The sequence below is a fragment of the Strix uralensis genome, chromosome 7 (genome assembly GCF_047716275.1).
Source record: "Strix uralensis isolate ZFMK-TIS-50842 chromosome 7, bStrUra1, whole genome shotgun sequence".
Classification (NCBI taxonomy): Eukaryota; Metazoa; Chordata; class Aves; order Strigiformes; family Strigidae; genus Strix; species Strix uralensis.
This window is the reverse complement of record NC_133978.1, coordinates 26,776,061-26,804,005: the sequence shown is the minus strand read 5'-3', so window position 1 is coordinate 26,804,005 and position 27,945 is coordinate 26,776,061. Positions and strand designations below refer to the sequence as shown.

General features: G+C 65.4%; 3 protein-coding genes across 9 annotated transcripts; 1 reads left to right on the top strand and 2 right to left on the bottom strand.

The window, feature by feature from the left end:
* Nucleotides 1-32: 32 nt before the first annotated feature.
* Nucleotides 33-2,992, bottom strand: SFRP5 (secreted frizzled related protein 5). The gene is made up of 3 exons (XM_074874031.1): nt 2,445-2,992; nt 1,574-1,651; nt 33-1,182 (listed from the first exon to the last, which is right to left on the bottom strand). The coding sequence occupies exons 1-3, from the start codon at nt 2,974-2,976 to the stop codon at nt 842-844; spliced, it is 951 nt and encodes a 316-aa protein (XP_074730132.1). The 5' UTR covers nt 2,977-2,992; the 3' UTR covers nt 33-841.
* A 2,316-nt stretch (nt 2,993-5,308) lies between these two features.
* Nucleotides 5,309-13,270, top strand: GOLGA7B (golgin A7 family member B). Of its 3 annotated transcripts, none has more exons than XM_074875062.1 (5): nt 5,309-5,365; nt 10,741-10,866; nt 11,242-11,394; nt 11,541-11,642; nt 11,763-13,270. In XM_074875062.1, exons 1-5 carry the CDS (start codon nt 5,309-5,311, stop codon nt 11,865-11,867), a joined length of 543 nt encoding a protein of 180 aa, XP_074731163.1. In that variant the 3' UTR covers nt 11,868-13,270. The 3 variants fall into 3 exon arrangements, with proteins under 3 accessions (XP_074731163.1, XP_074731164.1, XP_074731165.1); XM_074875063.1 differs by lacking the exon at nt 5,309-5,365 and adding an exon at nt 9,657-9,789; XM_074875064.1 differs by lacking the exons at nt 5,309-5,365; nt 11,763-13,270 and adding an exon at nt 9,657-9,789 and having other exon boundaries at nt 11,242-11,629.
* A 207-nt stretch (nt 13,271-13,477) lies between these two features.
* CRTAC1 (cartilage acidic protein 1) lies at nt 13,478-27,698 on the bottom strand. Of its 5 annotated transcripts, XM_074875058.1 has the most exons (16): nt 27,602-27,698; nt 23,427-23,623; nt 21,932-22,128; nt 20,882-21,012; nt 20,070-20,226; nt 19,300-19,434; nt 18,858-19,003; nt 18,531-18,667; nt 17,767-17,849; nt 17,147-17,247; nt 16,894-17,062; nt 16,240-16,385; nt 16,065-16,107; nt 15,440-15,583; nt 14,093-14,218; nt 13,478-13,697 (listed from the first exon to the last, which is right to left on the bottom strand). In XM_074875058.1, exons 1-16 carry the CDS (start codon nt 27,650-27,652, stop codon nt 13,570-13,572), a joined length of 2,091 nt encoding a protein of 696 aa, XP_074731159.1. In that variant the 5' UTR covers nt 27,653-27,698; the 3' UTR covers nt 13,478-13,569. The 5 variants fall into 5 exon arrangements, with proteins under 5 accessions (XP_074731159.1, XP_074731161.1, XP_074731160.1 ...); XM_074875060.1 differs by lacking the exon at nt 16,065-16,107; XM_074875059.1 differs by lacking the exons at nt 13,478-13,697; nt 14,093-14,218 and adding an exon at nt 14,697-15,171.
* Nucleotides 27,699-27,945: the final 247 nt, after the last annotated feature.

Below are 27,945 nucleotides of genomic sequence, written 5' to 3'. Positions count from 1 at the left end.
TGCCCGTGAACCACAGGGAGCTGGACACAGGCTTCTCTGAGGCGGAATAATTTACTGTGGTGTGGATGGACAATTAGTGCCTAGGCTGGGTCTTAGCAGGAGGGTGTGTGAGGGATGCAGCAGGACTGGTCTGGGGGGCTTGGAGGTGGACCCCACCACACTGAGCCATGTGAGATGGGAAGGGTGGGAGAGCCCAGGCAGGGGCTGTGCTGCTCTGGGCACTTGGTCTTGAGAGGGCCAGTCTGTGAGGACAGTGGGGCAGGAGGGACCTGCCTTGGCTGGGGTGAGACCCTGTGAAGGTGGGATAATTCAGGGCTGGGGTGTGAACTCAAGGTGAGGGCATGAGATGCTCTGGTGGGCTGGAGTGGGGATCTGGGGTGTTGAGGGTCTAGGGCATGTCATGAGGAAGCTGAGCAGGGGACACAGGGGTGCAGGGTAGGGGTCTCAGGTGCAACCAAGGGATCCTTAGTGCAGGCAAGAGTCCCTGGGGTGCCAGGCAGGGGGCTTGGGAGTAGCCAAAGGTCTCTAGTGCAGACCAGGGCTCACAAACATGCAGAGCAAGGGTCCTGGGTGCAGCCTAAGCTCCTGGGAGCAGAACAGCGGTCCCAGGGATGCAGAGCAGGACTTTCAGGAGGGGCCAGGCATCCTGACTGTGGATCAAGACTCCCACAAATGCAGCTGGGAATCCTGGGGGTGTAGAGCAGGGTCCTGGGGCACAGCCAAGGGGTTGAGGGAAGCAGAGTCAGGGTCCTGGGGTGCAACCAGGGATGCCAGGGGTGCAGCCGGGGTGCCAGGGGTGTAGCATCAGGCCAGTGCAGAACTGAGCAGGGTGGGCAGAGCCCTAGTGCTGCCCGGCCCCATAGAGCAGGGGGTGGTAGAGGGGGCAGGGGTAGGAGAACATGAACTTGACAGCAAACTTCATCTCCTTGTTGTGCTTCTGCCAGGGGTAGATGGCGAGGAGGAGCAGGCGGCCACCCACCTTGCGGCCCATCACCAGGAAGCTGCCGCTGAGGCTGTCAAGCTGGGGGCAGGGGCAGGCACCTGCGTTCCTCATGTGCAGCACCATCTTCTTGGTGTCCTTGCGCTTGAGGGGGCCCAGCTTCAGCACCTTCTTCTTCTGGGCGGCCACCAGCCGCCGCTCCCCATTCTCCTCCGTCATCTCCTTGATGCGCATCTTCACCACTGTGTGGGACAGCCATGGGGCATGGTTTGGGGTGGGGGAACTGGGCCAGGCAACTGTGCAGGACAGGGTGCAGCCCGGCCCTGGGGTGGGACCCAGAAGAAGGGTCTCTGGGGAAGTTACTGTGTGGGGAGGGGAAGGGGCTGTCAGGGGGAAGGGTTCAGCAGATGCCCCCAGTGACCCTCCCAAATGTCCCATTCTGCCTATCCCCCCACCAATGTCTTCTGTGGTGCACCCATCTGAGGCACACAGGGTCCAAGGGAATGGCTCCGGGGGGTCTCCCATGGGGCTGTTCCCATACAACTGAGCCCTCTGGCCAACCCCAGTCTGGGCTATCAGAGCTGCGGGAGGCAACCCCTCGTTCGGGGGGCCGGGAAGACCCCCAGCACTCACCGAAGTCACTGGAGCACATCTGCTCCATCATGCCATCCGCCTTGTGCTCCATCTCGCACTGGGTGCAGATCTTGGACACTGTGGTGAGAGACCAGCCACTGTCACAGCTCCCTGCTGCTGGCACTTGTCACCCGGGCCAGCTCTGCAGGGACATGCTGCAAGTGCCCCGGCAGCTCCTCTGCTCCCTGGGCAGCTGTGCTGGGGTGATGTGGGGGGCACAGAACACCTTGTTGACCAGCGTCCCAGCACCCCCCAGGAGGGGACAGGGTATGGGGACACCCTCCATCCAGATGCTGACACTTTGAGGCACAGCAACAAGGGTGGCATCAGCCTGAAGAGTGTCACAGCCTTGATCCTGACCCTGGGCTGCTTTTGGGTAATGTCCCCTCCCCTGCCTGAGAGGACAGCCACCCTGTGACAGCAGCATGGGGCTGAGACCTGCAGGTGCAGGATGTTCTTTGCTGCTGGGATGGGACCCAGTGGGAGGAGAGGGACACAGCTCTGTGGCGGGTCCCCCAGTGGCTCCCACCTCACCCCATGTTCACCCCCAGTGCCGCTCCTATGGCTGTTCTGCTCTCCCCTGCCCTGGGGCAGCTCTGTGCAGGCAGCTGGGTGCCCAGCTCCCCTTGGCAGTGAGTGGTGCCAAACCAAAGCAGCTGATGCTGCTGGTACTGTGCCCACTTGTGCCCTGCTGCAGACAGAGGGTCCTTGGTCAGTGCCAGCGCCCTGGGCTCTGCTTCGAGGGGTGCAGGGATGGGGGTGCAGGACCTCCACGGGGACCCTGCATGCTGGTCCCTGGCTGTATGGGGACACACTGATGGCAGGTGCCCCGCATGCATCCCCATCCCATCATGGTCCCCTTCCTACTTACCTGGTGGTGGGGTGGCCTTGCTGTTCCCAAACTGGACAGCGATGCAGAGTTCATGGTCAGAGGGGAACTTGCCACAGTGCAGCATCTCGGGCCAGGGGAAGCCGTAGGACTCCATGACAGGGGCACAGGAGTCACGCACCACCTCGCAGAGGGAGCGGCAGGGGTAGACGGGCCGGTCGAGGCAGACGGGGGCGAAGAGGGAGCAGAGGAAGAGCTGGGTGTCGGTGTGGCACTGCTTGGCGAGCAGGGGCACCCAGCTGCCAGCCTGCTGCTTGGCCTCGGCCATGGTCTCATGCTCCAGCAGGTTGGGCAGCCGCATGCGCTTGTAGCCCACGTCGCGGCAGAGCTGCATGTCGGCCGGGATGTCGAGGCACTGCGGCTCCCGCCCGTAGAATCGCCCGTGGGGCAGGCTCTCGGGCTGCCAGCCGTAGTAGTCGTAGTGCTGCCCGCCGCCCGGGGACCCGGCCAGCGCCAGCGCCAGGGCCAGCAGCGCCGTGCCCCGGCCCCCCGGGGGGCCACCCGCCCGCGGCATCGCCGATGCCCGCCTGCCGCCGCCGGCCGTGGCTGCCGAGCGGGACGGGAGCGCGGCTCGGCACGCTGCCTGCTCCCTTAGCGCCTCCCACACTCGCCGACCTTTCTAAGGAGCCCGGGGAGGCCTCGCCGGCAGCCAATCTGCTCCGGCTGCAGGGCCCCCCCGGGGCTGGCCCGCCGGCCCCACGCCAGCCTGCCCCGCCGGCCACCCCGCTGCCGCTTGCCCTCCTGCCCCGCTGCCCCAGCCCTCCCTCCTCGGGCAGCCAGGTGGGTGCACGGCGCTGCACGCCCCTCGCCCTTCCGGGGAGCCCCCTGCACGAAGCCCCCTCAGCCCACCCCGGCTCCGTGTGCCCCTGGGGCGATGCCCTCTGGAAGGGCTGGTTCACCTGCCCCATGGGGATGTGCTGTGGGTGCAAGGTGCTCCCGTTATCCACTGGCCTCTCTGCCCCCACCCTGCCTGGCACCCCAGAGGCACACATGAGGCAGGGCACCCTGGTTCCTACCCTGTGCCACCTCTCTGTCTCCTGCACCCCACGGCATATGGGTTTGGGGATGCTTGGGGTGCAGGGGATGGAGGAGCAGGACACCCCAGAGGCTTAATGCTGCAGCACTGGGGGCAGCTGGGGTACCTCTGTGCCGGGTTCCATGTGTGGCATCAATACCAAGGCAGTGCCATGGGCATGGGGTCCTTATTCCTCGGGGATGGCCCTGCCAGCATGCACCTCGGGCAGCCCATGGTCTGCTGGGCACAGGCGCAGCTGGGATTACACCTCCCAGCAAAGGGCTTGTAGCCAGGCTCTGCCAGTGCCCGGGGCATGGGCAGAGCTGGAGTCTCAGCAAGATGAGGGACCTGCCGGGGCCACATTCTCCCATCTCCTTGGAGATTGGCTGGGCCCAGGGGTGCAAGGCTCAAGACCCCATTAGAAACCCATTTGTCTGCAGAGGTTATCTGAGGCACCCCTTCCCCTTCCTGCGATCAATGCCCCTGCCTGGCCAACGGGCTCTGGGCTACCTCTGTCCCCTGCCCACCGGATAAGGCGGCTCTGTTAATGGGCGACAGAGCAAACAGCCCAGTGCAGGCAGTGATAGCAGCTGACCTTTGCCCCGGGCTGGGGGCAGGGACTGTCCCCACAGCCCTGGTGGAATCCATCTGCTTTGGGGCCATGCTGGGAACCTCACCCGCACAACCTGCACTTGCCTGCAGCTTGCCTACCCTGCCCATGCCCTCTGTGCTGGGTGCAGCACCCATCACCACATCACCCAGTGATGCTTCCTGCTGGCTTGAGGGTGGGCTGAGCTCATCCCGCCCCAGCCAAGCCCTGGAGATGGCACCATTAATGTGTAACTGCCGGGGAGCACGATAAGATAGAGCGGCCCTTTATCAGGGGTGCCCAGTAGCAGGAGGGAGGGTGATGGAGGCATCGGGCTGTCACAGCAGGAGTGAGATTGCCTGGAGATAAATGCTGATAGAAAATAGCTAATCCATGATGGATGGGCTGGGGCAGGGCATAATTGCCATGGGAACTGCACTGGGAAGGGGCTGGAGAGGCCTGGGAGCAGGAGCAAGGAGGTGGAAGCAGAGGGAGCCTGTGTGTGTGCAATGGAGCTGCCAGTATGTGGGATGCCAAGCACACCTTGCCCCGTGGGTGTGTGGTGTCCCTAGGCTGTCCCCACAGCACTGCCAGCACTGATGCTGTCCTGCTCTTGTCCATGGAATGGTTCCTGGCTCTCAGCCTGCCCTGTCCCCCAGCCTGGTCCAGCACCCAGCACCCACAGTCCCTCCCAAGAAGGTGCTGAGCACCCTGTGCCAGCTGGCACCCCACCAGATGAAGGTGAGGGGGCTGGCGGGGCTGTGGGGAGCGAGGGGCTCCCTGCCAGCTGGCCTTGTCCCCATGTCTGTCACGATGCCTTCATTAGAGCCACTGAGTCACCTCCTGGCAACATGGCCATGCTGGGGGGAGCAGGGCTGGCCCCAGGAGAGCGGTGTCTGTTCCCTGCTCCCACCCTGCCAGGTGTCCTGGCAGCCTTGTCCCTGAGCTGAGACTGTGCCTCTTCTCTGGGAGGGTTCCCTGCTGCACCCCCATTGCATCCTTAACTCTTTTCCACCCAGGTTGTCCTAGGGGAGGTAGGTCTGGGCTGTACCCTGGGGAATGGGACAGCCCCAGGGCAGCTGGAGCTGGCACCCTCCCCTGTGTCCTGTCTGCGCAGGCTGCTCCAGTGTCCACATCCCCGTCCTGCACCCGCGCAGCCAGCTGGGGGACTGACACTTGCGCCTGTCACTCTGGGGAGCTGGCTGTGTCACCTTTCACTACAGCGAGATTGGAAGCGGAGCCATGGGGTCTGCTCCCTCCACGGTGGAGACCTCGGGGACGGCCAGCCAGGGTGGCATGGTAAGAGGACATCCCCTGGGGGTGCCCCCTCGCCACTCTGGGCCCTCCCCATGGACCTGTGCCTGGTTGTAGCACAGAGCAACTCTGAGCCAGGGGAGCAGGACGCTCCCGGGAAATGAGATGCTGAGAGGGGTCCTGTCTGCCTCTTTCCGTCCTCCACCATCCTGGCCCTCCTCCCTCTCCCGCCGCAGCTTTGGGTGCTGCTGACCTTGTTTCTGTGGGCAGAGGTGCATCCTCTGGGCCTGGGTGTGCTGAGTTGGTTCCCTCCCACCCTCCTGTCCTCCCCATCCTCTCATTCTCCCTGTCCCAGCTCCATCCCAGGCTCCTGGGACTTCTGGCTCCCAGGCTGCATTAGTGTCAGGCATGGGTTGTGCCCACCGTGGAGCAGGGACCCTCAGGAGGTGACAGCTGGCTGTGCAGGGGCACGCGTCCTGGGGTGTCTGGCAGCTCATGGGAGAGAGCATCCTGGCATGAGGGACAATGTGGGGCTGGCAGCACAGCTTTGTGGGGGTGGCCTTGCCTGGGGGCGGCCAAAGGAGGTTGGGAGACGGCTGGGGGCTCTGTGGGGCTGAGCTGGCCCGGGGGCGTGGGACTGTCGGGGAGGGCAGTGGGCAGGGGCAGTGGTGGCCATGCACTTGCCCTGCACCCACACACACTCCCACTCGCCCGGCAGCCCCAGGAATGTGGCTGGCAGCACTCCCGGCCCAGCTGCAGGGCCGAGGCTGCCCTGGCGTCCTCCCAGCCCCCCCCGGCAGCTCCTGGCCCTGCCCGGCTCCCGCCAGCCTGCACACAGACCCCCTGTTCACTGCCGGCCCCCCCGGCCCTGGCCCCTGGCCCCTGTCTGCGGAGCAGGGAGGGGGCACGTCCTGTGTGGAGACGCCTCTGGGGAAGAGCCCCTTTGCCTCGCAGCATGGCACCATGCATGGGGACATGGGGACCCTCTGCGGTGCCGGGAAGGTGAGAAAAGCCACCCACGTCTGCTCCCAGCACAGCCCTGGCCCCGGTGTGGGGGCAATCCTTGACAGCCCCAGCTCCCAGCTGGACCTTGGCAACTAGCTCCAGAACTGCAACCCCCTCTGCTTGCCTGTTTGCAGGAGGATGCTGTGTGTCCTCCTGTGCACTCTTGCAGGGCGTGCTGGGGGGCTGCCCCCAGCCTCTGTGGGGGCTCCCACTGCAACGAGGCCCTGGGACCACCCTTTGGGATGGACACAGCTGGATGTGGCAGTGCTGCAGGCACCGCAGAGGGGTGCCCATCCTCAGAGTGCCCAGGCTGTAGGACTGGTGGGCCTCAGTTTGGGGCAGTCTCTGTGTCTTGCATGAAGGGGCAGGCTGGGGCACTGGGAGCTGTTTTCCAGCGGCTCCCAGTGTGGGGAATGTTGTGTTCACCCCCCCCCCCCCCCCCCCCTCCCCCCATAGTGGTGCACACACCTGGCATCTCCCAGGAAAGGTTATCAGATAATCACCCTGCCCCGCTGTCTCTGTGTGCCTCCCAAATGTCACCGTTGTCATCGCTGGGGTGGTGAGCTCATGTTCCCCCCATCCCCATTAATGAAAGCCCTCCCTGCACTGTGTGAAGCAGCTGCCAGGGCCGGGCCCTGCCGTGGCCCCTTTGAAGCAGAGCTGGAGCTGCTGACAGCCCTGACAGGCCGGGGAGGGGGCTTGGCATGCAGTGGGTGCAGGATGGGGCCCCAGGGGTGGGTCCTGGGCTGATCGCAGGGCTCCAGCTGTCCTCCACAGTCCTCAGCCACCATGCTGGGACTGTAGGGAGGGCTGGGGTGCCGGGATGGCATGCAGCACTGTGCACCCAGGGATACACTGGGGATACCCCCTGGTCCTGGCCTGGGCCAAGCACAGTGACTGGACCAGGGGCACTGCTGGGTCGTGGCTGCCATGGTGTGATGGACATGCTGGCCACACAGGGCTGGTCATAGGGTCCCCAACTGTGCCCCATGTCTGTTCTGTGGGGCTAGGGCAGGGACTCTGGGCAGTCAGCCAGAGCCAGGAGCAAAGGGAAGTCTGTGGGGTCTGTCTGCAGGACATGTCAGTGCCCCCCTTGCTCCAGGCACAGGGGAGAACCCAGTCAGGGGAGTAAAGGCAGCTCTGGCAGCAGCCGTGCATGCGGTGCTCGCCCCCGCTGCCAGGAAGCCTAAAAATAGCCCCTCGGGGCTCAGCAGATGGAGCAGAAGGGCCAGAGCCCTGTTGCTGCAGGCACCCTGCCAGCCCCCCCCACAGGGCTGGGGGGGCATCAGGGCCAAGCAGAAGTTTGGGGCTGCCCCAAGTCCCTGCTGTCCCTGCTTCTACTGCCTGGGATCCCACCAGCTACGCCAGCACCCCTCCACCTCTGCCCTGCCCTGCCCTGCTGGGGACCATAGCATGGCATGGCATGGCACGGCAGCACCTGTTCCCTCTGCATGGAAACCAGCAGAGTCTGTCCCTGCTCTGGGTAAAACTGGGAAGCCCATGAGGGTGTATCCTTCATGGTGGGGCTGGCAGGTCCCAGTGGGCTCCAGAGATGCTGGGGGCTGTGGGCACCACAGGCAGGGCCAGGCTCTCAGTGTCCTGCCTGCCACTGGGCAAGGCTTGCTCCTGGGTAGTACGGCTGGCAGAAGGCAGCTCCCCATGATGGGGTGAAGATGTCCCACCAAAGGACCCTCCTTGACACATGCCCTGGTCCTGCAGACAGTAGGTCTGTGGTTTGTGAGGCAGCTGTAGCCCAGAACCAAGGGTCCAGCGCCTGGGCTGGGTCAGTGCAGGCAGAGGAGAGACATTCCTGGGGTGCAGGCAGATGGGCAGAGCCTGGGGTAGCAAGGACAGCTGGGCCGCCCCCAGCTGCTCTCGGCCCTTCGCTGCAGCGTGGGAGAGCAAACTTCATCCCCTGGCAGGCGCAGCATTGCCATGGCAACTGGCAGGGCGCTGCCAGGCGGGCAGGCCTGCCCTGACGTGGCCGTGACACACAGCCCAGGAAGGAGCCGGGATGCAGGGCCTGGGTTTGGGGGCATCTGGGGACACACTTGGGTGTGTGAGCACATGCAGTGTGCCTGGGGGTGTGCCTGGGGGTGCCTGGGGGGTGCAGGCAGATGTGGGCATCCGAGTGCATGCACGAGAGCCTGCGTTTGTGTGCATGCGCATGTGTGTGCACATGGGAGAGTCCACACACCTCGCCCTCCTCGAGGGGGGTCCTTTGGCTCTGTGGCACTGCCTGGGCAGGGAGTACCCCACTGCTCTGGGGGGTGGGCTGGCAGGGCTGCTCTGAACCATGGGAGCAGCAGGTTCCCCCAAAAGCTACAGGATCTGTAGCTTTGTATGTGTGGGGGAGATGAGCCCTCCGCCTCGGGTCCCTGCCACACTCCAGAGTACAGGGGCTGCTCGCCAGCCACCCCAGGACTCTGCTTCTATTTTCTCTGCCTGAAGCCTGGGCTGGTGCTCAGGGCAGGGAGTAGGAGTCAGACGAAGCTGCCTTGTTTCGTCAGGGCCCCTGTGCCGCAGGCAGCCGGCCGTGCTGCGTTTGCAGCCTGAGCAGACATGCTGGCAGGGCCCCGCGCTGCCTTCAGCATCGCCCAGGTGTGGAGGGAAGGGCTGGCTGCTCTCCTGCCTGACGAGAGCCCTGTGCCCAGCCACCGCATCCCTCACCGCATCCCTCATCACGGCCCCAGCTGTGAGCACCCCCTCCTTCACCTCCCGGGATAGCCTCTGTTCCCCCTGTTTGGCATTTCTCCGGCTCTAATTGAGCTGTCAATGGGCAGAGATAACAGGGAATTCGTTAGCTCTCCTCTTTGATGTCTGCCCGCACTGCCATCGCAACACCCACTCCAGAGTGCAGCGCCAGCTGCAAATCCTTCGCAAACAGTTTCAGATGAGGCCCCTTGGCACGGTGGGCTGCCAGCCCCATGGCCGGCCCCCCAAGTCCCCACTGGGCCAACCCCATGGCTGCCCAGGCCCCCGGTGACCTCTAGCAGCACCCCCTCGGCAGCCAGTTCCCCCCGGGGACCTACAGCAGCATCCCCTCGGCAGCCCGGCCCCGGTACCCACAGTGCTGGCTGGACCCCCGGGACCTACAGCAGCAGCCCCCACTCTCCCACAGCCCACCCCCCACCTCGCTGTGGCCAGCCCGGAGCAGCCGGACCCTGGTACCGCCGTCCCCAACAATGGGGCCGCATCCTCCAGGGGCTCCGTGCCGGTTGCGGCGGGCGCCCATCCCCGCCGCCTCGGGGCGGGCCGCGGCGGGCCGGGCGGCTGCGCACACGGGGCGGCCGGGCCCGCCTCCGCCGCTCGGCACAGCAGCACCGCGGACAGCGCCGGTTCCCCCCGCCCGGCTCGGCACGGCCCCGGTGACAGCGCCGGTTCCCCCCCCCCCGCACCCCCCGCCCAGCCCAGCCCGGCCCGGCCCGGCCAGGCGCACGCCACGCCGCGCCATGGCCACAGAGGTGGGTTGCGCGGCGGCACGGCGGGGGCCACCCCGGCAACGGGCACCTCCCGGCACCGGGCTGCGGCGGAGACCCCTCCGCTCTGCCCTCCCCTCCACTGCCCGCCGCCATCGGCCGGTTGGGCGCGGGGGAAGGGGTCCGCGTGGGGTGCGCTGGGGTGGGAGGGCAGCGTGGGGCTGGGGTGGGGTGCCCCGGGAGGGGGGGAGGCTGTGGGGCTGGGGGTCCCCCTCCCAGGTGCCGTGGGTGGGAGCCGGGACGGGCAGGCGGTGGCCCCATATCACCCAAGGGGAAGCGCAGGGAGGGGTCTGACGCCCGCCCTTGGCACAACCGGGCCCCTCCATCCTCCTCTCCAGCCCGCCCCAGCTGGCCCGCGGCCCAGAGCCCGGGGGGCTGGCGTGGGCCCTCGTACCCCGCGGGGTGTCAGGGCTGGGGGGGGGCTGGGCTGAGCACCCGCCGCCGGGGCTGCCGGTCCCGCCGGTCCCTTCAGTGCCGCCGCCCCGCTGCCGCCTGCCCGCCCGCTGCGCTGCCGCTGCGGCCCCGCTGCCCGGCCCCCTGCTCCTGCTCGGCCCCTTCCCTCCTCCCCCCTGGGAGCTGCTGGGCTGGCTGTGTGCTGGGGCGCTGCTGGGGACAGGGGGCTGTATCCCCCCCCCCGGGCCGTGACCCACCCGGGGACACACATCCACGCGTGTGTGCATCCCACGTGGGCTGTGACCCACCAGGCGAGCTCAGGCACCAGCCCGGGGCAGGGAGCACATGCACTGGCCCACGCCCCGAGTGGGGGGCTGCCGCGGCATCCTCCCCTTGCCGCCATCCTCCCCTCGCCCCAGCCTCACACCTCCAGCACCGAGCTGTGCTCACCGCCTGGCACAGCCCGCGCTGGGGGCTCCCCAGCGGGGATGTCCGGCACCCCACGGCTGCAGCACCCCCCGGCTCACCCCGCTACCCCTCCAGGTGCACAGCCTGCAGGAGCTGCGGCGCAGCGCGTCCCTGGCCACCAAGGTTTTTGTGCAGCGGGACTACAGTGACGGGACCACCTGCCAGTTCCAGACAAAGTTCCCCCCTGAGCTGGAGAGCCGGGTAGGGAGCCTGGCAGGCCAACGGGAGGGGGGGGGCCCTGTGTCGGTGTCGTATGGTGGTTTGGGGGGGAGAGGGGTCTGAAGGCATGGCGCGCCCACAGGGTGTTGTGGCCCAGGGCCAGTTGATGCTGTCGGGTGCATGCAGTCAGCCGCCTTGCCTGGTCTGCAAGGGCTTGGGTGCTCCTGGGGACCAGGAGGCTCTGGTGAAGGGCTGCAGGCTCAGCAGGTCTTGGCATGGGCAGGAGGTGGGCAGGGGCCAGGGTCCTGAGACATCAGCTGGCCAGGGTATTCCTCAAGTCCCCCCAGGGATGGGGACTGGGCAGTGCAGGGGGCCAGCCTTTGGCCAGACTCCTCTTCACCCTGGCTTCTGCTCTAGATCGAGCGGCAGCTCTTTGAAGAAACGGTGAAAACCCTTAACGGCTTCTATGCTGAAGCGGAGAAGATTGGGGGCAGCTCATACCTGGAGGGGTGCCTGGCCTGCGCCACCGCCTATTTCATCTTCCTCTGCATGGAGACGCACTACGAGAAGGTGCTGAGGTCCAGGGGAGGGCTCAGGGATGGGCATGGCTGCAGGCCTGGTGGTGGGCACAGGGATGGCGCAGGGAGCAAGGGGGCTGGAGGCCAGAGCAGGCAGCAGTGCTGGCAGGCCCTGAGTGTCCCTCCATGTGCCGGCAGGTCCTAAAGAAAATCTCCAAGTACATCCAGGAGCAGAACGAGAAGATCTATGCGCCTCGGGGGCTGCTGCTCACTGACCCCCTGGAGCGCGGCATGAGGGTTGTATCCTCTGGGCAGCGGGGTGCTGGGGGGATGACAAGGGTGAGGAGTGGGGGGACACCAGGAGTGGGTGCTGGGCAGTTGGGCCAGTCCATCTCACCGATGATCCTTAGCAGGGCCCAGATTGAGATCTCCATCTACGAGGACCGGTGCAGCAGCGGCAGCTCCAGCAGCGGCAGCTCCAGCAGCAGCAGCGGTGGCGGGGGTGGCGGGGCGGGGGGCCGGTGACTGGCAGGGAGTCCCTGCAGGGACTCGTACTGCCGGGACAGTGGCCTCTCCGAGCTCCGCAGGCTGCACTACCAGAGCACCCGCTTCTGAGCCCAGGGTGGGCGGGAGGGGGAGGCCGGGGGCTGCCCAGCAGGGCTGCCCACTCCCCTCTGCTCTGTGCCCCCCGCAGAGGCTCTGCCCCTGCTCAGACCCACTGTGGGCAGGGGCTGGTGCTGGGGCATCCCAGGTGCTTCCCACTGAGCCAAACTAGTACTAAGGGGCTCCCGCAACCCTCAAGGTGCTCAGCGCTGCTGCTCCTGCCCCAAGCGAAGGAGCTTGCCCTGCCGTGGGCAGCCCGAGCTGACAGCGCCCTGCGTGCCATGCATTGGGGAGCAGGGGGACTGGCAAAGCCCCAGGCAGCACTAAGGTGTGAGGATACACTTATCCCCATGCCCACGGGCACTGCCAGCCCTTGCTGCACCCCCTTCTTGGGGTGTCCTGCTCTTGGTGCTGCGGGGTGGGCTCAGCTGCTGCATGCCCACTGCCCAAGGTGCCTGGCAGAGCCCTGGTGCCACTTTATCTGCATGATGGTGCCATGCATTCCCCCCAGCCCTGCCCCATGTGCTGCCCATTGCTGCTCCCCAGCCTTGGCCAGATGCCCTCAGCCATCTGGCAGCAGCATCCTTGCCAGCAGCATCCTTCAGCACTGCCCACAATACTGGGCACTTGCTTCAGCTCCCTACCTGAGCCGGTGCCATCCCCAGCCGGACCCAGAAAGCTCTGCAACCCCAAGCCCCGTGCCCAGGGCAGGGAGGTACAGCACTGGGCAGGCTCCTGCCCTTGCATCACGTGCCCCAGGCTCATGCATGGCCCAGCATGGTGGAGGCTGAGCTGTGGCATGGGTGAGCCTGGCTCCCTGCCCAGTCCCAGCAGAGCCTGCCTGCACCTGGCTGCTGGCAGCCCCCTGCCTGCTCTGCCCCATGACCTGCCCCAATGCAAGGAGGGTGCCCAGTGGAGCAGCTCCACCAGGACCCTTCCTCTCCCACTGCTGAGTCCTCCCTTGCCCACATGTCCTGCATGCATCTGCCAACAGCACCCCAATTCTCAGCCTGGCCTGTGGTGGGGACCCTGAGGAGCACCTGAGCCTGGCTGCAAGGTGTCAGGGTTCATGGGCCAGGGTCAGATGGAGGGGAGGAATAGGAGAGTCCCTGTGACATCCAGCACCCTGAGGAGAAGAGTCCCTGCCTAGGTGCAGAGCTGAACCAAGCTGGCATTGCTCTCCCGGGGTCCTGGAGGGAGGACCCTGCCCCGTGGGACTTCCTTTGGCTCAGTCACAGCATGTGTGCAGGGTGGCCCTGGCCCTACCGCTCCCGCTGGGGCCTCCCTGCATGGAGACCTTCCTCAATAAACCCTGCTCTTCATCACCCGCTGCCTGCCCCGTGTCCTCCTGCGTCGTGGGGGGGGGCGGGGCGATGCTGGGGAGCACAGAGCCAGGCTGGGTTGGGGCTGGGCAGCCCCCAGCACACACAGGGTGAGCGTGGGGGAAATAAGGGGGATGGATGGAGCAGTCCATGGGGGGACAGGGACAGACCCATGGAGCAGTCATGTGGCCCTGGTGACCCATAGGGAAACCAGTGCAGGAAAGGGTTTATTCAGTTGGCAATGGGTGCAACCTACATGGAGCTGGGGGCGAGCAGGGGGCACCCGGCCGTGCCGGGGCAGGCTAGTTGCGCTGGCAGCGCCCACCTGAGCCCAGGGAGAAGCCATGGTGACAGTGGCAGTGGAAGGAGCCGTGGCTGTTGTGGCAGATATGGTCGCAGGGACCAGGCTGTGCCCGGCACTCATCTATGTCTGGAAAAGAAGGGGAGAGGGTCAGAGCTGCGCCAAGGGTGTGAGGCTCACCTGGCACAGGCAGGGCAGGGGATAGAGGGGGAATGGGGGGAGGCAGCTCTGGGGCTGGGTGAGGCTGGGACACAAAGGCATCTCCATTGCCTGCAGCCATGCAGCTGTGGTCCTGCCACTCCCCAAAGCTGCTGGGTGGCAGATACCGCATCACTCCAACTCCTGCACAGCCACCATCTGCCCATCCTGCACCCCATGGTTTGGGTTGGCCGGGACCAGGGCTGTGAGCACAACAGGGCACCCCAGGAAAGAGCATCCCTGCTCCCAGGGCAGCAGGGCTGCACCTGGCAGCGGCAGGGGGGTGGCACCGCGGGCTGCCGGCCCCGCTGCCTGCAGGTACTCACCCAGGCACTGGCTGGCAGCTGGATCAAGGGAGTGGAAGCCCGGGCGGCAGTGGCAGGCGTGTGCCCCAGGGGTGTTGGTGCAGAGCTGGCTGCAGTTGTGCAAGCCCTGGGCACACTCGTCGATGTCTGGTGGTGGGGAAGAGAGCGGCAGGGGGTTACAGCACGCAGGGGGAAGGCAGCACGGCCCTGTTGTTGTGGTGTGGGCAGGGCTGCCTGCTGGACCCCAGCCCCTCCAGTGCTGCACATCTGGCTGTGCTCTCAAGGCTGGGAACAGGGATGGGCAGGGGCAGAGCTGCCCAGGGCCACCGTGTACCCTCCAGCTAGCTCCTGGCCCCGGAGCAGGGAGAGCTGGGGGAGCTCCCCACCCCTGAGCCCCCTCCCCATACAGCCCCAGGGCAGAATCATGGGCACAGCTCTGCCCCGCACAGCTCAGCAAGCTGGGCTAATAGACTGGATATAGTTTATTGGAGGGGTTCTCCAAGAGAGGGGCTGGAAGACTGAGCAGGGTCTGACTCCAAACAGTGGGGTCAATACGTTAAAAAACAGACCAGGAGGGTCCTTCCCCTGCAGGGCCGGGGGGACCCTCCTCTGCCAGGGTTGGGGAGGGGTGTCCCCGTCACCGAGGATGGGGCAGGCGAAGCACACACGTCGCAGGCCAAACCAGCAGGCACATGGTACGGTATCGAGGCGACGGAGCAAGCGACCGCCCGGGAGGCGCCGGCATGGCAGGAACAGCGCTGGGGCGGGGAGGTGCCGGTGAAGGGGCGCTGCCCCGGGGCTGCTTTCCCAGACACGGTGCAAGGGGCAGCTGGGCTCCGTGCCCATCCCACTCCAGGCCGCCCTGGTAGGGCACAGCCAGCACATCCAGGGCGGTTCAACATGGAGAGAAAGAGAGAGAAAAAGAGAGACAGGCAGAGGCCGGCCGGTCCTTCTGCCAAGGCTGCTCTGGCGTGTTATGGGCAGGGGTTAAAGTGCATAGAGGCAAAGGCAGAGTCCGAGGACTAGAGGGAGGAGGGCACTGTAGGGGAGCCCGGGCCAGCTCCCGGCGGAGGGGTATCCCCCAAAAAAGGCCACTTGAGCTGCACAGAGAAGGAGAGAAGGAGCAAGAGAAAAAAAGAGAAAGAAAGAAAGAAGGGGAGTCAGTGGCAGCTCTGCAGGAGGGGCGGGATGAACAGACACGGAGCCAGGGTGGAGGTGGCTGGGCAGCCACCCAGCAGGTTGCAGAATGAGGCCAGGCTTTTGGCAGGGATGCAACAGCATCCCAGGGCAGCGTGCTTTGGGACTGATGCCGACCGGCTGGGCCAGGCTGCGGTGGCATGGGGTCAGGGTGTCCCAGCCATCACTCACCCACACAAGCTGTGCCGTCCTCATTGGGCTCGAAGCCCCGGCTGCAGCGCTTGTTGCTGCGGCAGCGGTACCCGCCGTAGGTGTTGATGCAGATGGGCTTGTCCCGGGGGCAGACGAAGGGAAACTTGGTGCACTCATCCATGTCTGCAAGCAGAGGGGCCTCGGTGTGAGATGGCTGGGCTGGAAGCCTGGGGCTGCCAGCCATGGCCCCTCCAGTTCCCCTTGCACATGCTGGATGACCCCCCCAGGGCACAAGCCATGTCTCTGCCCAGGAGGCTCATGGCACGGCCATGGCCACGCTGCCGCATCCCTGCTGTCCCTCCATTGCTCGTGGCTCTAGCACAATGCCTGCCACATGCCAGCCATGCCTCCTGCCCCCAGCACAGCACTCTTCCCGCTCCCAGTGACACCACAGTCCCCCTCTAGAGCCATGCTGCTGCCCCCATTCCCAGGCCACGTGCTGGGCAGGCAGCCGTGCTCCGCATCGAGCCATGCGGCAGCCCTGCCTCCATTCCCAGACGCCTCCCTGGCTGCCACCTCCCTGTCACGGGGTGCTGCCCTCGTGCCCCCCACGGGGCTGTGCTGCAGCATGCCAGGTGCAGGCAGCATCCCAGCAGCCACTCACCTACACAGCGTCCGTTCTTGTGCTGGGAAAATCCCTGCCCGCACTGCATTTGGGGAGAAGCAGAGACCACCGGGATGGGGAGAAATCAGCCCTGGGCAGCCACCGAGCCAGCAGAGCCCAGCCCCTCGTTCCTGCCCCCAAAAACTCCAATCCTGCACCCACACCTGGGCCTCACCTCGAGTGGGGCAGGCACGAGTGGCTCCTCTGTGTCCAGGGGGTAGGGGACCTCCAGGACGGAGTTGGTCTCACTGCTGGCCACTGCTCGTGCCACGACACGGCCATCTGGCCATGTCACCTCCAGGCTGCTGGCTTCGTCATGCCCTGCAGGCGGGCAGCCCATCAGAGGGGGGGTCTCCGGGGCGGGCAGGGGCTGAAAGGAGGTCAGGGGGGTGGTAGGGATGGAGGGGCAAAGCCTCCCCTTGCTCCCCGAGCCAGGCCGCATGTGCCCGTGCTGAAAGCCCATGCACAGGGATGTATCCCGAGGGGTGCACATGGGGACTATGGGATGCCCTGACAGCAGGCAGGGATACCCCTGCAAGGCTTAGCTGCTGGCCATGCTAAGCCAGTGGAGGGTTAATGGGCAGGGAAAGCCCTGGTGCCCGGGCAAAGCAGCAGGCAGGGGGTGGTGAAGGGGGCAGCTGCCCCTTACAGTATGGCTGCAGTAGCTGGGCACCCCATCTGCAGCCTCCCCTGGCACCCATCATGCCCAGGACGAAGGGCATGGGTGACTACTGTGCTGCAGGGTGCCAGGGCAGCAGAGATGGTCCCTGCCCAAGGGGGTGCTGGGCAAGGCTGGGGGTGGAGGCAGCCCCTTGCCCCCTCCGCTCACCCAGTCCAAAGTGCGCCACGGGCTCCATCTCGCAGAGGTACCCTGATCCGCCGTCGATGATACGCAGGTGGGCCCCGCTGCGCCGTGTGAACAGCACCACTTTGGCCCCCCGCGCAAAGGCCCCGAAGCGGGTGCGGGGGATGACGCGCAGCCAGTTGTTGCTGGTGCCCTGCAGGGGAGGAGGGAGTAGGGAGACTGAGCAAGGGGAGGCAGAAGGGATGGGGGCAATGTGAGGATCCCCTGCTTGACTCACCTGGGTGCCCTTGAAGATGGAGATTGGCTGTGCCATGGACTCGCCGTGGGACAGGATGAGGTCCAGCATCCCATCGCCGTCAAAATCTGTCACTGCACCCCCTGCAAGGACAGGATCTTGTCATGCCTGGGGTCCAGTCCCACGTCTCCCAGCACTACACCCTGCTGCCAGTGTGGGAGGTGACAGCAGCACTCCCAGCAGTGCGAGGGCAATAGGGAACATGGGGTGACCCCAGTGCAGGAGTAATTGCAGGGGTATGGGTGGCACCCTGCAATCAGGTGGGTCAGCTCCCCAGGCAGTGGAGGGGACAGGCAGTGCCTGGGGGGGCTTTGGGACACGGGAGACTGCCTGGGCCTCTCCCAAATGCAGAGGTTGGCTTTGAACAGTGGGGAACCCAGGAAGAAGACCCCCAAGATTGATGCTCTAGGGAACAACTGGAAATGGCGCTGTTAGCTGGGTATGGGTGGAGGGAGAAAGCATGGGGACTGCTCCTGGGTGATGGGGACTCCAGGGTGCTGGTGGGGAGCAGGCAGGTGTCTTAGCCAGGCATACAGCATCCCCCAGAATAAAGGGTGCCAGGCAGTGCACAGGGCTCCACTGCCAGGGCTGGGGGGACCCACCCGTGCCCCGTCCCTCGGGCTCCAGTGCATCCCCTGGATTCAGCTCTTCCACGATGGGGTCTGAGTGCTCCCTGCGGATGAGCCTGCCGAGCACAGACAGGGCATTAGTGCCAGCCTCTGCGGTCCCCAGCACCTTCCCAGAAAGTGCCTGTCCCCTCCCACAGCAGCATGGTAGAGAGGTGACAGCCCTGGTGGCTATGAAGGGTGGATGGGGGACAGGACTGGCCCCTGCCTGCTAGCACCTCATGTCCCCGCTCCATGCAGGGGTGACAGAGATGTCATGAGAGGCTGGCTCTTGTGAGTCTGAACTTCAGAGCAGCAATGCCATCTCCGAACACTGCTGGATCCCTCTGGGACCAGAGACCCTCCCTCAGGGCTCCCTGCCACGCCACTGCCCTCCATCCACCCACGGGTGCCAGCACTGGGTGGACAACCAGCTCCCACCACCCCACACGCCATGAGAGGAGGTGCCACACAGTGGTAATGAGGAATTGACCCCCACAATTAACAGGAGCCATGAACAAGCTTCCACACGGCTGCTAATCAGCAGTGCTGGGGACCCTGGGGGCTGCTGCAGGCACGATCGAAGTGGCTGGTAATGATGCTGGGAAGGGCTCAGTCACAGTGCCTCTTATTAGCGAAGCCCAAGCAGTGGCACTGCTGGAGAGGAGCCCCATGAACCCGGCTGTGCCACAAGGGCTGCTCGGCCCCCCCGGAGCGGGGTGTGGGCTGCCCCAGCCCCCCGGTATGTGCCAGGCTCCTACCGGAAGAGGCGGTTGGCGGAGGAGCCGCGGTAGGCGATGTTGTTGAAGAAAACCTCCAGCTCCTGGTCATTGTCAAAGTCGGCTGCGATAACGGTGCGGACAGGGGATGGCATTGAGAATTTGGGGGTGGCAATGTCCTGCACAGGGAATGGGTGTGGAGTGACAACAGGCACAGAGAGTGGGACACCAGGTCCCGCTTTAGTGCTTTGGGTCCCCTCCTCGCTGGGATGTGGGGCTCAAAGCCAAATCAGGGTGAAGCCAGCCCCCCTGGCCAAGGAGGCTCAGTGGCAAAGCCAGCAGTGGGGGGGTCCCAGCCCCAGCCCTCACCCGAAATCGGACGCGCCCGGGGGCCCCACTCTGCAGGTAGAGGCGGTGCGGCCCATTCCAGTTGCCGTAGACGATGTCCACCCGGCCGTCACGGTTGAAGTCAGCCAGCGCCACGCCGCGTCCGTGCTGGTAGGGGTCATCCAGCCCTGGGGAGCCGCAAGGGGACGGGGGCAGACGGGACCCCCTCCCTGCCTTCATCTCCCTGGGATGCCTCCCGGGACATGCCCCATGATCCCCAGACAGGTCTTCCCCGTGCAGGGCAGCATCCCTGCACTAATGGATGCCCTGGTGCACCTCAGCCACCCCCCGTGGTCAGTGGGGCTCTGGGTCCCAGGGCTGTCCCTTCACCCTGCACTCAGTCAGCCTCTGCAGGCAGGGGCAGGCAGAGTTGGCCCTGCCCTGCCCCGATGTCTGGGTGCTTCCCCCATCTCCCCCTACTCACCCACGGCAGCTGCCACGTCCCGGTACGTCCCGTCCCCCCAGTTGTGGAAGAGGAAATTTGGGCTGTTCTCATTACCGCAGAATATGTCAGAGGCGCTGTCGCTCAGGATGGGGCCCACAGCCACACCACGGCCCCCTGGGGACAGCAGCCCGGGCGTGAGGGGACAGCTGGTGCCCTGCCCCAGAGGAGTTCATGCCCTCCACGCTCCCTCAGTGCTGTACACCTGGTGCTCCCAGGACCCGCAGTGTCCCCTCCTCACCCACCTCCCACTTTCATTCCCTCTCATCAGGAGCTAACTGGGCCTGACAGTCACTTGTGTCACTCCCAACCCTAAACACTGCCATTGCCATGGTGACAACACTCCTAAGTAGTGACAATACTCCTAAGTAGTGACAATTTACTGCTGGGGAGATGGGGCACAGCAGTGGTCCCTGTGGTGGTGGGGCAGCATGGGGCGCAGGCTGGCACGCTCCCCGCTGCCCTGATTGTGTACCCATGTCCCCGTGTCACACCGCCTGTCCTGCAGATGCTGCGGGCTCCGGAGGGATCAGCCCAGGTGATGGTGGGCACGGGGGTTCTGCCAGGTGGGCAGTCCGTGGCCCTGGTCCCTTCCACGGGCCATGGGGCTGCCGCTAGATGGGGCAGTCAGGCAGGCTAATGCGTGGCACTGGCCACTGACTGCCCTGCCCTGCCCTGCCTGCAATGGGGTCCCCCGCTCATCGTGCCCAGCGGCACCCCGTCCCCTCCGCGGGGCCACAGCAGCCGGGTACCTGTGTATTTGCTGACACCAGCCTTGGCGGCCACATCCACCAGCACGACGACGCCGCGGGCAGGGTCACTGGCAGCCACGTCCATCTCGATCAGGGCGTGGGGGCCCACGTTGCCGCTGGCGTAGTTGGCGATGTAGATGGAGTACCTGCCGGAGCCCTGCGGCCGGCGGCACCTCCTCAGCACCCACCCGCCCCAGACCCATCTCCACGGGGACCACAGGATCCCTGTTGTGGGGCTGGATGCTCTCATGGCTCCATGGGACGAGGCACATCTACCGTGTGCCAAGCAAGAGCTCTGCAAAGCCCATAGTGAAAAGCACCCCGGGAGTGGGGACGTGCCCCATTGCCTCCAGGAGCTGTGGTCCCCAGGCTCACAGTGATGGCATGGGGCACTCTGCCCCCCAGCATCCCCAGTGTGCCGAGTCCCCCCCATCCCCCCCACTCCCCTTGTCCCATGCAACAGCTGGACCCTGATTTAGTGATAATCGTTTGGAAACAAACCACTGGAGGAGGAGGAGGAAGAAGAAGAAAGAGCAGGTGACAGGAACATAAATCACCTCGACAGGCACGTTTATCAGCTGGCAGCAACCGTGTGGACAGGCGCCTGCAGTCCCCATGGCTGGGGGGGCTGCCAGCCCTGACAGTCACGGGCTGCTGGGGGGGCACCCCAGGCCCCAGTGCGGGGTGGGATGGGGCTGGTGCTCAGGCGAGAGGAGAGGTCCCCCGGGACCCCGCAGGGGAGGGCTGAAGGGGCACCAGGGGGTGGGAAGGGAGTGGAGATGCCGCCTGCCCACCGTGCCCTGCCTGCTCACCGTCCGGTCCACGCAGGCGACGGAGCGCCCGGCGAAGCGGCTGGCCACGTCCCGGTTCACCTCATCACTCAGGAGGTCCTCCCAGCGCCCGTTGCGGAGCTTGAAGAGCTTGTCCGTGTACGTGGCCATGCCTGGGGAGGGGGGGGTGGGGGGGGACGGGTCAGGGGGCTGCAGCATCCCTCCCCATGCCGAGGAGGGTGCCCTGTGGCAAGAGGCGGCTGTTGGGAGGCATCCCAGACATCTGCTCTGTCCCCCGCAGCCCCCAGCAGCACCGTGGGGCTGGGCTGCCACTGCAAGAGCCCCTGTGACCCTTAAGGGCCGCCGGGAGACACGCAGAAGAATCAACTCATTAAAGTAAAATGTGTCCCAATGGGGCGCAGCCCTGTACATCATCCCCGGGAAGGTAAAAAAAAAATCGATTCGGTGCCAGGCACAGGCAGCAGCCGCGCTGCCTGTGACAACGCCAATGGCAACGCCTGATTTAGGGACAGGTGTGCCGGCGGTCACTGCCGGCCTGGGTGATTAGGAGTGTCAGGAAGATAGATCTGCTGCCTGGAGGTCAGAGCTGTGGGACGCACACAGGGCAGACCCGGGCTGGAGCACTGACCCAGGGAGCTCCAGGGATGCCTGGTGCTGGGCTGGTGCATGTGGGTCTCCACCCCACAACTGACATCCTGGGAGCTGGGACAGCACCGGCAGGGCAGGAATAGACCTGGCTTGGTCCAGTGGGCACAGGGGAGCCACGACATGGAGGGGCAGAGCTGGGATTTGCTGTGCAGGGTCCCTGTGGCAGGGCCACCCTGGGGTTGGTGAGGAAACTGCCATCCCCCTCCAGGTGCCACTGGGAGGGTGGTGGGCAGCTGGAAATGCTGACTCGGCAGCTGGCTGGGCTCAGCGTCCCACCCGTGCTGCCATCAATCAATGGAGCCACTCAACTGAGAAATTAACTCCAGCCCGCACACATCCCTCACATGCCAAAGGTCACGGACGGCTGTGCTGGGAGCTCTTCCCGCACCCGGGGCTCAGGGCACAGCTGCCGGCGGGGCTCACCAGAGAAGGCGTTGTTGGTGTTGAGGAAGTAGATCTCCTCGCGGCCGTCCCCATCAATGTCACAGGCCGTCACGCCGATGGCGTGGCCCTGCCGGTCCCGCAGCGCATAATATGGGGAGCCCCGCTCATCCTCCGCCACGTTCACCAACCGTCCCCGTGCCTTGTCATACTTCAGCACCAGGTTGGGGCCGTTGTACCTGGGGGTGCAAGCAGGGGTGATGGCTCCCTGAGGCTTGGGGACAGGATGAAAGCTCCTGTCCCCTCCCTGGGGGGAGCCCAGGTGTGACACTAGGTGTTCCCCCATGATGGGGAAAGGGCACATCAGAGACCTGCATAGTCCATGGAGACTAAAGACCCTGGGCTGCCTTCAGCACCCAAATGTGGGGCTGGCTCCTGGCTGCCAATGGGGAGGGCTCAGCCTGGACCTGTTCCAGCACGTGTCAGGCATCCCAAGTCTACCTGGCCCGGGTACTCCAGGGCAATGCCAGGGCAGGGGCTGGGCCTGGGTGGCTAGTGGGGCAGGATGGGGCACAGGTCCCTGCTTGCAGCCCTTTCCCAGGGCTGGGAAACTGGCATGCAAGACAAATCCTCTCGGCATGCTGTGCCCCAGAGGCTCCCCGCCCGCTCCTGACCTGGGTGCCCATAAACAAGTTACACAACAGGCACCACGGCCACTTACAAAACCGTAGCTGGCTGGGAGCAGTGTCCTCGGCCACTCTGGGGTTCCCCAGGGCTGCCTGTAGTTTGCTGCCCCAGGGTGATGCTCAGACCCGGACCCTGCCTGCCACCGTGGTGCCCTGGTTCCCACAGTGCCCCCCCCCGACAAGATGGGCTCTATGGGGGGTGAGGGGTGCCCTCCAAGTGAGCACACCTGTGTGTGCAAGCCTCTCCCGGGGGCGAGCATGATGGTGCATGCACAGACACGCCGCGCCAGCGGCTCACAGCCGTGCCAGCACACACATGCAGAGCCTGTGCTACAATCCCCACTGTCCCTGGCTGGGGCCGGACCCACTGGCAGCAGCTGCTCCGTGTCCAGCCCTGCTCAGGCGCTGGCAGCTCAGCACACGGCTCCCTGCGTCCCCAGTTCCTGCCAGCCCTTCCGAGCCATCACTCCAATAAAGGGCTATAAAAAACCTCTAGCCAATTAACCGAATCTGCGGAGAGCGCTGAGTCCTGTCAGCGGAGCTGAGCCGGCTTAGGGACACACTGACTCTGCACTGCGGGGTGGACCCCGGCCACTGGCAGCTGCCACTGGGGACCTGGACCCAGGGCTGGGATGGGGGCACCCGCATGGCCCCACACAGGCACCCAGCTGACATCAACATCCTATGCAGGTGCACACACACACACACGAGTGGGTGCATGCGGACCCCCACCCCCCTACCCTTGTGAACAACCCCTCAGCCAGCCACATGCCCACAGAGGAGTGAGGAGCTCCTGGCCCTGCAGGGCCACCAGGTCCCACTGTCACCAAGGCGCTGGGTGCACCACTCACCCCGCCACCACGACCTCGAAGTCGCCGTCGGCATCCAGGTCGGTGACAGCCACGCCATAGTTGAGCTGCGTGGGGTTGCTGTCGTAGTCGGGTGGAAGGAGGCGGTGGGTGACAGCCACAAACATGGGCTCGCTGCGCTGGGAGCCCTCGCTGAGCCAGGCCAGGGACAGCAGGCACAGCGCCAGCATCCTGGGCACCTGGGAGAGACCTGCAGCCCGTCAGCTCCAGAAGGAGATGGCTTCGCCAGCCAGCAGGGACCCCAAGGCCCCTCTACACAGTTCCCAAGCATCCACGCTACCCTTACACATTCTGTCCACCCCTTGTCACCCACCCCAGGCCGGAGACCCTTGGCCACTGCCACGGCTCTGGCATCCCCATGCATGGACCCTCCCGGTTGCAGCTCACCCTCAGGGCTTCCTTCGGACAGGACCGTACCCCAGCGAGCTGGGAGCCAGGGCTGAGCAGAATCAGGGCTGTGGGAGCCCATCCCATGGGAGGGACCCAGAAGGTGGTGGGAGGGCTGCAGGGTGCTGACAAATACGAGCTCAGCCCCAGTTCACCCTGCCCCAAGGAGCCACTGGCACCAAAGCTCCTGGCAACTCCTGATGCCAATCACTGCTCCCTTGGCAGGGCCAGAGGAAGCAGGCAGTCACCGGGCTGGGGAGTTTGTCCCCTGTCCAACTGGTCTTCCAGAGCTCGGGAAGGCCATGGGGAGAACACGGGGGTACTCTGCCAGGTGACTTCTGTGTGCTGAGTTTCTCCACCCTGCTAGCACTGTTCTTCCCGGGGTCTCTGCAGGGTGAGCTCCTCCCAGGCTGGCTGGGGAAGGTTTCTGCACAGGAATGCAGCCACGGGAAGGAGATGCTAGGAGGAATGGGAGACTGGGAGGAGAGGCTCAATTAACCTGGACTGCGGAGGACAGTGTCTGCCAGCACTGCTGGCAAGGCTGCAGACATTTTGGAGCTGGCTCTGACCTGGCTGTAGCACAGGTGACGAGCAAGGTGACACCCAGGACAGCCGGCCCTCATCCCAGGCCAGGCAATCCCCTCCAGAGGGAAGAGTCCAGCAGTGAGCAGTGCATCCCCAGACTGTGGGCATGAACACATGGGCCAGCGCTCCAGCTGGGAGAAAGTCCAGCCAGTCCCACTCTTGCAGATTGGAGGGATGGCTGGGGCATCCAGTCACCAAGGTGGGGGACACTGCTCCATGGTACTGTCCCATACCCCTGGGCAGGGCTGCCCCCCCAGCCAGGAACAGCCCCCCCAGCACTGTCAGGGGTGAATGGCCCCATGCTGTGGACCCTGCCAGCAAGCAAAGGAAGCTCTGGCAGCTGCATGGTGCCACATGTGCTTGGCTTGGAGATGGGACCGAGGATCAGATCCTTGAAGACCCACCAGGCAGCAGGGAACAGTCTGCTGCTGCCTTCCCTGGGGATGGGAATGGTCCCAAAGGTTTTTGGGGGCCCAGGATTCCTCTGCCACAACCAAATAGCTTCCAGGACCACCCAGCTGGGTGGGAAGGGGCTGTCTTCCAGCTGCAGTAGAAACCTTGAGCCCTGCTGCCCAGCACACCTGGAGCCCTGTGTCCCACTGCTGGTCCTGCTCCCCTTCCCTGTCCAATCCCATCCACTCCCCAGACCTTGCTGCAAGGGTGGGTGGGTGTGGGGGTGGGGGGTGTGTGTGTGTGTCCGTCCAGCTCTATTCCGTGCTGCTCCCATTCCTTCCCTGGCATGACCCACAGCCTCCCACAGACCCAGGCACAGCCAGCCTCTCTGGAACTATGTTGTCCACCACCCAGCCAGACCTGGGGCACTGTGACCATCACCCTGCCATTCTGTGTGACACAGCTCTCCAGGAGCAGGAGCCTGGGTTTTTCCCTGGTGCAGGTACCCCACACAAGGCACATGCAATGGGGACAGGGTTTCACTGGGTTGCACAGGGATGGGACAGTCCCTGGGTATCACTCTGCAGTGCCAGACAGTGAGGGAAGGGGAGCCTTTGCCACAGCTCCACACTGGGCTCACCAAAGTAAGTGTGGGGGACAGCCATCTGCATGTGGACATATGGGTGCAGGGCTGCCATGTGAACCCCCTGCCAATGCAGAGCAGTGGCGCCTTACCCCTGGCCACAGCCAGGCAAGGGGTGGCTGTCCCCAGGCCACTGGCATGGCTCTCTCTGCTCTGCCCCCCCTCCAGCCCCCACTCCCTCCAGCTTGGCCTGTTCCCCAGGTGCCCCTCCCGCCCCATCCAGCTGCAGCTGAAATCCCTCCAGGCTGGATGGAGCCTTTCCAGGAGAAAACAATGTTCCTGATTGGAGACAAAAGGCTTTTCCCAGCAGATCCGGTGCTTGGTGCCATGGGGAAGGGATGCACGGCCCAGAGCCAGGCCATTTTGGGAAGGGGGAGGAGGGAGGCTCAGTCTCTGTGTGGCAGACAGGAAAGGCCTCGTGGTTCCCAGCATGCTGCTGATAGCACCGAGGCCCAGCATGACATTCCACCTGAGGTTTGAGGCTATGGAGTCCTGCTTGTACGCAGGGCTGTCTTGTCCCAGCACAGTCACGTCCTGGCTTGTGTTGCAGCATCTGGTGGCAAGGTGACCCCAGGGGCTGTGGTCACCCCAGGGCGCCTGCTCAGCATGGCTAAACCTGGTAACATGAAGCCAAGGTGCCAGGCAGGGGTAGAGGCAGTGGGAGGATGGGAACAGGGCAGGGGGTGCCACGGGCACCCACGCAGGGTGCAGCCAGGCAGCGCAGGGACAGGGTGCTGGCCCCATGGCAGGGGTGCAGCATGTAGGGCTCATCTGTCCCCACACATGGCTGTGGCTGGCAATGCCCTGCAGGGAGGTTGAGATGGGACTGGGAAGGGAACTGTGGGGCAGGCAGGGGGTTGAGCCCAGGCCCCTCACCACAGGTGGGGAGGTTCTGTCCCCAGCGCTCCTCATGTACCCACATGCACATCCCCAGCCCTTGGCCCATATCACAGGGAGGGTGGGAGCTGGCTCTCTGTGCGGACACCCCATCCTGCATGCCACCTTGACATTGCTGCCCACCACACCATGTACCCCAGTGATGTCACGCTCCACCACTGCGGCGACATCCCATCCCGGGCTGCAGCCGCCTCTGGCACCATTACAACATTGCACAACACCACGCAACGGGGCCTCATCACACCCCAAAAGCACCCCAGAGCAGTGACAACACGGTGACATCACAGCACCCCATGACACCATGCTGCATGTGCCCCAGTAACATCATATTCCCATTCCTTCCATTCCCAGGCTCCCACAGCTGTACCCGCCAGGGCAGAGGAGAGGCTGGAGACGTCCCGCAGACCCAGGAGCCCCTCTCCCACAGCAGCTGAGCTGCCCAAGGATGCCAACAGTGCCCCCTCCACAGCACCTCAGCCCCAAGCAGCCCTGCCCCTGCAGTGCCTGTGCTCTGGCCAAAGCCCGTGAGCCCCAGTCCCAGTGCCTCGGCTGCTGCTGTGGGCTCACCGCTGCTCCCTCCCACACTCCTCTCGCAGACCTGGCCTGTGCGTGCACCCCATCACGGATGCTTCTGATGGGCCCAAAGCCCCCAGCTGCCAGCTGGCCCGTCCCTGTCCCCTCCCATGCAGGACTCCTCAGCCCCGGACCTGGCACTCTGGGGCTCAGCCAGCAGCAGCTAATGCAGTGTGGAGATGAGCAGTCACCTTAGCCTCCGAGCTCAGCCCAAGGGGACACCAGGTCCTTGGGGGGCTCAGTCCCACCAGCGCACAGCCAACCCCTTCCCACGCAGGCAGATGCACGGCTGGACCCCTCTCCCTGCATCCCCCAGCCCCTCCACGGGCTCAGCCACGACCAAGCACAAGTGCCCCTAGGACGAGGAGCTGTCCCTTGCTTCTCACCACGCTGGTGCCCCTGCCAGTCCCAGCTCACACCCCCTATCCCGCTCCATCCTCCCGAGCCCGTCCCCCCCAGCCCAGCAGTCTTCCACCCCCATCCCCATCCTACCCTTCATCCCCCTTCCTCCCGCCTTGCCACCCCGCATCCCCTCCACGCTGCGGGGGCAGGCTGCGCGCCTGCGGTCCCGCTTCACCCGCCACTAACTTCTCCCCGGGCCGGTGACCGTGCGGGAGTTGAAAACCGCCCCCGAGTCCCCGGGAAACTTCACGGAGCACCAAACCATCCCCTTACTCACGGGCCAGGGGGGCTGCCCGGCGCCCCCGCGGCGGCGGGGGGGGGAGCGCATCCCGCAGCGCCCGCCTCGCCTCACCGCCCGGCTCCGGCTCCGCCGCTCCCCGGTTTCCGACGGGGCCGGTCCGGCCGAGCGGCGCCTTATGTAGGGCCGGGCGGCGGCGGCGGCAGCGCCAATGAGCGGGGTGAGGGGCGCCGCTGCCAATGGAGAGCGCGGAGGTGGGGCTGCGCCGCGCTGATTTACTGTCCCCATCGCAGCGGCAGCCCCGGCCGGGAGGCTGCGGGGGGACCCGCGGGGGACCATCGCCCCGGGCACGGAGCCCGCCGGGGCCTGGACGTGGCGGTGGG

Bases quoted from the DNA above. Each gene is read 5' to 3' on its own strand.
- SFRP5 (XM_074874031.1), bottom strand. From the start codon at position 2,976: ATGCCGCGGGCGGGTGGCCCCCCGGGGGGCCGGGGCACGGCGCTGCTG. The intron at 1,652-2,444 runs GTAAGTAGGAAG...CTCTCACCACAG, and splicing joins CAAGGCCACCCCACCACCAG to TGTCCAAGATCTGCACCCAG. The intron at 1,183-1,573 runs GTGAGTGCTGGG...TGTCCCACACAG, and splicing joins GATGTGCTCCAGTGACTTCG to TGGTGAAGATGCGCATCAAG.
- GOLGA7B (XM_074875062.1), top strand. From the start codon at position 5,309: ATGGGGTCTGCTCCCTCCACGGTGGAGACCTCGGGGACGGCCAGCCAG. The intron at 5,366-10,740 runs GTAAGAGGACAT...CTACCCCTCCAG, and splicing joins CGGCCAGCCAGGGTGGCATG to GTGCACAGCCTGCAGGAGCT. The intron at 11,643-11,762 runs GTATCCTCTGGG...AGCAGGGCCCAG, and splicing joins TGGAGCGCGGCATGAGGGTT to ATTGAGATCTCCATCTACGA.
- CRTAC1 (XM_074875055.1), bottom strand. From the start codon at position 27,652: ATGCGCTCCCCCCCCCGCCGCCGCGGGGGCGCCGGGCAGCCCCCCTGG. The intron at 20,227-20,881 runs GTGAGCAGGCAG...CGCCGGCCGCAG, and splicing joins TCGCCTGCGTGGACCGGACG to GGCTCCGGCAGGTACTCCAT. The intron at 15,584-16,239 runs GTGAGGCCCAGG...CTCTGCTTGCAG, and splicing joins TCGTGCCTGCCCCACTCGAG to ACATGGATGAGTGCACCAAG.